Genomic DNA, 8,091 nt, shown 5'->3' on the forward strand with positions numbered 1-8,091 from the left:
CAGGAGAACATTACAGAGTATTGACAGAACAACAAACAAACTTCAAGATAAATAAACAACAAGTTAAATACGGTAAATCAATTAAAAGTTTAATATAAAACGATAATGATTTCCAAAAATAGTAGGCCTAATAAAAAAATTGGGGGAAATTGAGGATATGTTGATGTCTATCAATTTTTCGCACAACAATACTCAGTTAGTGACGTCATTTCCATTACAACAAAGTTTTTCAAATAAAAAATTAGTGCACTTGTCACTGAAGAGTATGTTTACAGTCACATATGAGAGTGAGAAGAAAACAGAAAATTCAAGGTAAGTATCACTTGCGAGCAAAATGTTTTATTGTGCATGTTCGCTGGTGGACATTGTTTATAGATGGTGATCAAAACAATGGCTTGATTCCGTTTTTGATCTCTGATTATTATTATATTTTGAACTGTATAATGTTGCTCATATGCCATTAAATAGCTTAAGATCCATTGGGATAATTGTCACAAAACGTCTGTGAACTGTATATTTGTTTCTGGACAACATCGAAATATTCATATATATGTCGTTTTTTATTTTAGTCTTACTTTAGTCTGTTTAATAGCCTAACATAAACTTACTGATATAAATTACTCACTGAAGTAAAAATGATGATAGGCTTAAGGGTGCAATAGATGATACGACCACGAGGGCTCAGTAAATATCAATTTAACATTCATCGCACGAATTGAATTGATCCTCATACTCAGTTAGTTCAAAGTGAGCATGTGTGGAACTGAATAATAATTCACCTCAGTGTTATTGCGTTCATCTATTCAGAATGATGATCTATATGTTTACCCAAAACTGCAGTGAGCCCAGGCCGCATGGGGATGCCCGTTACTGAGGATTTTTCACTGACTCAAATGGGGATTACCTCATTTCCATAACATCAGGAGAGGACTAGGGCGTGATAGACACTTCTGATAAGTAACGCTGTACCTCACTTTGACGTCACGGTCTGCGCTCCTCACTGGGCGATGGGAGAGTGGGTGTGTTTAACGGGGGACTTCATTCATAAATACAAAAAGATTTAAAAGCCCGAATTAAAGAGAAGATCGGGGAATCGTTTGCGAGCGTTTTGTCTCATGGACCACGTGAATTATAGTTAGGTGAGTTTTGTCGGCTTGCCATTCACGCTGCTATTGTTTCCGTCACGATCGTCTCAGTGTTTTATTAGAATGGCATCGTGCTTTATTAATGGAAATGATGGTAGTCTAAAAAGCGGAGAGCATCTGTTTGGAAAACAGACATGGATTATATTTTGTTGTAAGCGGCTATCGATTAGAAATAGGCTAATAGCCTGCCCTGAAAATAACTGGTTTGGGAATGAGATTTAAATTCATTTATATGGGTTTGTATCGTCTGTCTGTTGATGCTCACATCGCTACTATGGCAAGCTGTTTAAACATTTATTTATGTAGACTAATTATCTATTTTTATATTACCAATTCTAATTTTATAATTAATTGTGAGTAGTCTAATACTGAGTAATCAATCATTAGTAACTATTCATTTAATCGTAATGGTAATCTCAATACCTAGTAGCCTATCTATTCCAGCTTTATATTACTCATTTATAGTATTTATAAGACTACTATTTATCACAGTTGTTACTAGAAATATATATTTTTAATCTCACAAGTTGCAATGCATGCAATATTAAATGACCATGCAGAATAGCTACTTTATAGTTATAATTTAAATATTGTCAGTACAATTAAAATGTTAATTTAAAAAAGTAATACTAGTGTCTAAAAAGATATAGCCTACTAGGAAAACTGAAAAACTGTAACTTTTTAAACAGTTACCAGTGTTATTTTAGTACCACTGAGATAAAATGACAGCTTTTATTAATATTTTTAATTAGTTTTTATTTTTATATGTTCTGCTTTCATTTTAATTAATTTAAAGTTCTTGTCATTGTGTTTTTGTCATTTTTATCATTTTCATTTTTTAATGTCTATATCTTTTTTTAAATACATTTTTATTTCAGTTTTAGTCATTTTTGTACATTAACTTAAACTACATAAAAATGAAAAAGAAAACGTAGCCTTGGCAACTAGCTAAAATGAAATTAATGTAAGGATTTTTCTATAATTTATTTTAGTTGTAGTAGTAGTAAGTAGTAAGTAATTAAAATAAATACTGGTCCCTAATTAATGTTTAGTAAAAATGGAATAAATACCAGCAACAATTTGAGTACAATTTTGAGTACTTGTCTGATTAAATGATATATTTGAACAAAATAATTAGTAATTTTTTTTTACCAGTAGCAATGGAGTATTTTCTTATCATTGTTAAAATAGCTAATAGAACTTAATGGATAATCAGTAGTGATGTTGAAAAAGATAATTGTTGGTATTGTATTACTTACTAGTGACTTGAATATACCAGTTTGTTGTAGGAATTAATGTTGAAATGTAAATAAGGTATTAAAAAAATTCTACAAATAATCTATAAGAAATGCTTATGGAGAGATTTTTGAATGTGATACACCTCCGCAGAGTCTGGCAGGCATGACAAGATCATATGCTGCATAACGTTCACGGTAGTTCGTTGATTGTGTTAGAGACTGTAAAATATGTTTCTTCAGGTAACCTAAAATGTAGTAACACAAACTAACTAGTTTTATTTAAGTCAAAGCACAACCGAATCAACCTGACCACTTAAACTACACAAACAAAGGTCGTTTTTAACATGCATTTTGTACATTTTCACTTTTTTGCAGTGTATCATAAAGCAAAATGTTTATTTACAAACAGAATTGGTGCAAACCAAATAAATCACAAGTGAAAGTGACAAAGTAATTAAAAAGGAAATCTGGCAACGCCATTAAATCTGAAAGAACAGTCCGGAACATTTCAAATGGGTCTCTGTTGATTTGTTTAATATCTATGTCTAATAACACAGTACATTAGGCGTCTCTGTGAACACTACAGCAGCATTATGCATACGAGACACAAAAAACAAGCTTAAATGATCTCAGGAAAGCTATGAAAACAGGTAGGTGGGCAGAAGCTGGATGAGTATGCAGCAGGAGCCTAAAGCTTTGCAGTCCGAGCCTTCAAACATGCTGCAATCTCTGCATCTAATGCACACAAACACACGCTGCCTTCAGATAATGGGAGAAAAGGCAGCGTCGCAGCATTAAATAAACAAGGACTGCTTGGGAGGTGAGTGCAGGAGTGAAAGAGCGGGCTTTTTTTGCAGTTTATGCAGAAAGCTGTGGCGTTGATGGTTTTAAGTGGAGCATATGCTGCCGGGCCTCAGCCACTGGATAAAAGAGGAAATGAAAAGGGATTTTTGGGAGGGAAAGGCTGACATTTTGTCACAGGATTGCATAAGCGTGTGTGTGTTTGTATGTACAAGAGTTGCAATCAAACATATCTGGGAACTATATTTTGGCTTAAAAGCTGAGTATTTCACAATCATTCAAAGGAAACTTCAGGGATGCATTGGTTTTATTTTCCTTGTGAAGGAGAATTTAAATCCTACTTTAGTGCCAAAACCAGCTTCAAAGCAGCTGCCTGAATTCCTGTAATGTCTTCCTCAGGGGGGACACTCTCTCTGGCTTGGACCATGAGCAATGAGTCTGCCATATGGACAAACCAGAACAGAACTTACCCCACCGTAAGTACTTGTGCTTCTCCTTCCTGTGCTGGTTACTTTCATTACACCCATTCTCTCTCTTTGCAGCGCTATCTCCAGACATGCGAATTGAAAATATCCTGTTCTGTGTCCCTCGTAATTGGATCCACCGCAAGATCTAAGCAAATTAGCCCTTGCGAGAGAACGTCGAGTCAGACCGAATCCATCGAGCCGTCAGACGATGTGATAGAGCATCACAACCCAGAGTTACTGTCAGGAACTTCAATTACCGGCATAAGCAGCATCATTAGATTAGATTAGAATAGAGACATTAATTTAGGAATAGCAACTAATTCCAGGATGTTCTGGGATTTTGGAACTTATAAATATACAGTTTACCCAAAAAAGTATTATTTACTCACCTTCATGTTGTTCTAAACCTGTATGACAGACTGGGTTCAAAAAAAGAGAAATTTTGAAGAACGTCCTAGCTGCTCTTTTACATAGCTTCAAAAAAGTTGAAAAAGCACCATAAAATTATTATAAATGTGGTCAATATGATTCATGCTCTATATTTTGTGTCCTCTGAACCCATATTGTAGCTTTGTGTGAGGAACAAAAAGATAGTGATGTCTAGCGTGTAAATGAATCATTGCTTTGAGCAAGATCTTTTCAATGGAGTCAGTTGACTAAATTGTTCTTAAAAACGAAAGTCGTACAGGTTTGGAACAAGTTGAGGGTCAGTAAATGATCACAGAATTATTGATGCACCAAATAATTTTTTAGAGAAACTAAAATTGCAAAAAAACAAAAAAAACAACAAATTCGAAATGTCATTTAGCCGAAAACCTGAACCGAAAATAACCTCTCGATATTTCAGCCGAAACAAATTTTACATTCTACTCTAGGAAAATTTTTGGACCTATTTTCTTTTTTCTTTTTTTTCTCACAGACATTTAGTGCATCATTAGGCAGTCATTAAGCATCATTAAACTATTTCTTTAAAGAAGGGGTATCATTTGGTTATTAAACAAATTCTTGATATCCTCAATGATGGTACAGTCACATTTACTCCAGATCATGTGAAATATGAAAATGACTGGATTTCACCTGCGAAATGAAAAAAAAAATCTCATTCACATTCACCTGCGTTACATGTTTATTTTAAATAAACTTTTTTTGTGACCCAATGTAGTCAGATTGATTCAGTCATTTTAAATAATGTTTTTGACTTTAATAAAAAAAGCAGTTAATTTAGATATTACACATTTTTAGATTTCCTAACAAAATATTTAGACAGGATTTGTATGGATTTCTTATGTTTTTTTGGAGATTAAAATGTTCTTGATGTTGCATTACAGATTCTTGAGATCAGTATCTTAGTTCTGGGTTCCTTAAAGCACCAAAAACAGCAATGATTTTCTGAAGAACTACAGAATAAAAAGTTCAGAATGTAAACTTTTAAAAGTGTTAAAAAAATATTGTTTTATCCATTTTTATGAAAACAAGTTAGCCTGACTACTTCTTGAGACCTCCATGATGATGCTACTGTCCATGAAAGAGGTCCCAGTTTTTCCTTCCTTCGCTCTTGCCAAGCTAGGTTAATGGCAGACTCTCTGATACGTAGCTTTCTAGTTTCATGAAGATAAATCAGTCTTCCAAACTCTTTCATTAACAAAGTAATAGACCTGATCTGAATAAACTCTTTCTAGATCTTCACCTGAACAATGGTTGGTAATTAGGATGTTCTGCTCCACCAATTGAAACACTGTATAATGTAAGAGTAATTGTAAGGTGCTTCATCTATGGCCCAAAGGCTCATTCAGGCCTTGTTCTTATTTAGCATTCTTACCACTGAACATCTCTTTGGGGACATGAACGAAGATGACAGTTAAGCAGGTGGCAGGGCTAGAGGTGTTGTATGCCTTTGTGCTTTGATGTCTTTGAGGAAAGAACCTTCTGTCTCTTCCATTCTTGTCTCTGAAAGTCTCAGCCTCTAGATCTTTCTAAACTCATCTGTGTCGTGGTGAACACTGTACTTAACATCTCAACTCAGACACAAAAGCCCACACACCTGAAGGTCCTCTTCTCCAGAAACTGGGCTTTATGTAATATTACCATAGGGACCAATCTTGAACAAAGGGCTTTTATGCAAAAAATGTCTGCGGTTTATGTCTATGTTGGTAAAATGGTAACAGTTAAGGGTTTTTTTGGGTTTAAGACCTGAAAAAGTTGGACAATGGAATTGGAGAAACCTATATAGTGTGAAAATTGAAGTCATGCGGTTTTACTCGGAGAAGGAATTTCCATTGTGACTGGTTTGTTTCTTTCTCTGGTGTTTACCCAGGATGTCCCGCTGTCATCAGGGACACAGAATGGCTATGTCCTCCTGCTGGTCCTCTTGTCCATCTTTGTCGGGGGGACACTGGTCCTGCTCTCTGTCCTTCTGATTGTCTGTCGCCGTTGTTGTGAAGGGGACAGACGCCATGCATGGTAAGACCAATCCCTCGCAACATAAACATTCACAGGCCCCTGAACATACTTGGTTCTGGATGGACATTTCTGTCAACCAATCAGGTCTTTTATTTTTTATTTTTTTAGGGATTTTAGTAATATATCATCCTAGAATTTCCCACTTTGTTCTTTGTCCCTAAAAAAAAGTAATGTGGTGCAACCTAAATATATATTTAAAATAATATATTACCTTCATATGCATAATACTGTAAGTCAGTAGTAGTCATAGTAGTAATAGTCAGTAGTTTTATTACTAGTATTTACTTAAATCTATTATAGTATTTATTAATATTTTGAATTATATATTATACACACATACACACACACACACATATATATATATATATATATATATAAAATTCAGTTTTTAGGTATCTTCAGTCATTTTAGTTTGAGTCATTTTAGTATTTCAACTACCAAAAACAATTTGAATACTTTTAGCGATAATAGTACAGTAAAATATTTTCAAAATGAGTTGACAATTTGTAATTACCGGTACATATGAATGTAAAAACACATCTTGTGTGAAAGCGTCCTAACCTTAACCTCATGCAGTCTTGTCAGTTGGTGCGACCATCTGTCACACAGTGCAATAATAATATAATATAATATAATATCAATCACTGATACAATATGCTATAATGGATCCTTCTGGATTTGAATGGGTTTATATATATATATATATATATATATTTATAATATAATATTTTTGTATTTATCTTTTCAGAGCAGTTCCTCAGGAGTATTTTTATGGATACAATTATATTATTATTGCACTGTGTGACAGATGGTCGCACCAACTGACAAGACTGCATGAGGTTAAGGTTAGGATGCTTTCACACAAGATGTGTTTTTACATTCAGAAGAGTTTTCATTTTAAAACACATCATAAAACCAATAAAAATCATTGTACAATTACAAAACAAATAGCACAGATAAAATGAAGAAATGGGTTCTGTGAATATTGAGAATATACATTATGATTGTCGCTTGCAGCATGATGTTTGCATGTTGGATTGCATGTTGACAGATGATGCATATGATTACGTTTGACACTAAATTATACATCAAATAAAACCGTAACACAGAGATTCAACTGGAATAAACTGTTCCTCTGGTGAAGCCAAGGACACTTGGCCCCAAAAATGTTTTCTGTGCACATTCGTCACAGCCTGGCTGTATTTCTCAGTGGCTGCTGAGAGGTGTAGAGTCTGCCTGCTCTCCAGGCTCACACAAATGACGAGTATAATGAGATCTCATAGCAGCCATCAGCCGCAATAAATCACTCCTGGTGCGGGAGAGAGTGCACTCTAGCCAACACCCACTAAAACACACACACACACACTCGCAGTGTGCCACCATTCACTGTGGTTAGAGGACTGGAAACTCATTTCCAGTTTCTCATTACCCACAGTGCCTTATGGTGAATTAAACTGTATATTGTCGTAATAAAGCCGGTGTTGTTATTGTGCCTATCATACATATATGTTATTCAAATGTCAACGCAGGTGAATGAGGTTTTTTTCACAATTATTCACAGCTGGGACATTTTTTAAATCTGGTGACTTTCTCACTTGCATAACGTTTAAAGACCCCATAAAATCATGTTTTGGCAGGACATCTCGATTGGTTTTGATTACATCGCAGTCAGGAACTGTGATTTACTACACTTGGTAGAGAAACAATTTTCACTCAGAAATGTGCTAGTAAATTTCACATTTAATTACGGAAATTAAAAGTAACATAATTAAACATTAAAGTCTGAAGTAGGTTGCAGGTGGCGTGGGGGGGGGGGCATACTGATTCTAAACAGCATTTGATTGGACACAAATCTGTGTAGTGCAGGATGACATCATCAGTATCTTGATAAATTTAAACGTGAATTTACATTTTAACTATATATATATATTATATATATATATTAATCGCGATTAATCTTTTGACAGCAATATATATTAG

The 8,091-nt window shown here is 34.5% G+C and overlaps 1 protein-coding gene across 1 annotated transcript in view; it reads left to right on the forward strand.

The window, feature by feature from the left end:
* Positions 1–835: 835 nt before the first annotated feature.
* The window catches only part of LOC107728578 (voltage-dependent calcium channel beta subunit-associated regulatory protein-like), a 22,147-nt gene continuing 14,891 nt past the window's right edge, over positions 836–8,091 (forward strand). Inside the window, exons 1-3 of the mRNA XM_016538801.1 lie at positions 836–1,134; positions 3,584–3,660; positions 5,966–6,111. Coding sequence (XP_016394287.1) covers positions 1,116–1,134; positions 3,584–3,660; positions 5,966–6,111 — 242 coding nt within the window. The 5' untranslated portion in view covers positions 836–1,115. The remainder of the gene's footprint in view (positions 1,135–3,583; positions 3,661–5,965; positions 6,112–8,091) is intronic.

The sequence above is a fragment of the Sinocyclocheilus rhinocerous genome, unplaced genomic scaffold (genome assembly GCF_001515625.1).
Source record: "Sinocyclocheilus rhinocerous isolate Xijiao unplaced genomic scaffold, SAMN03320098_v1.1 scaffold1238, whole genome shotgun sequence".
Taxonomy (NCBI): Eukaryota; Metazoa; Chordata; class Actinopteri; order Cypriniformes; family Cyprinidae; genus Sinocyclocheilus; species Sinocyclocheilus rhinocerous.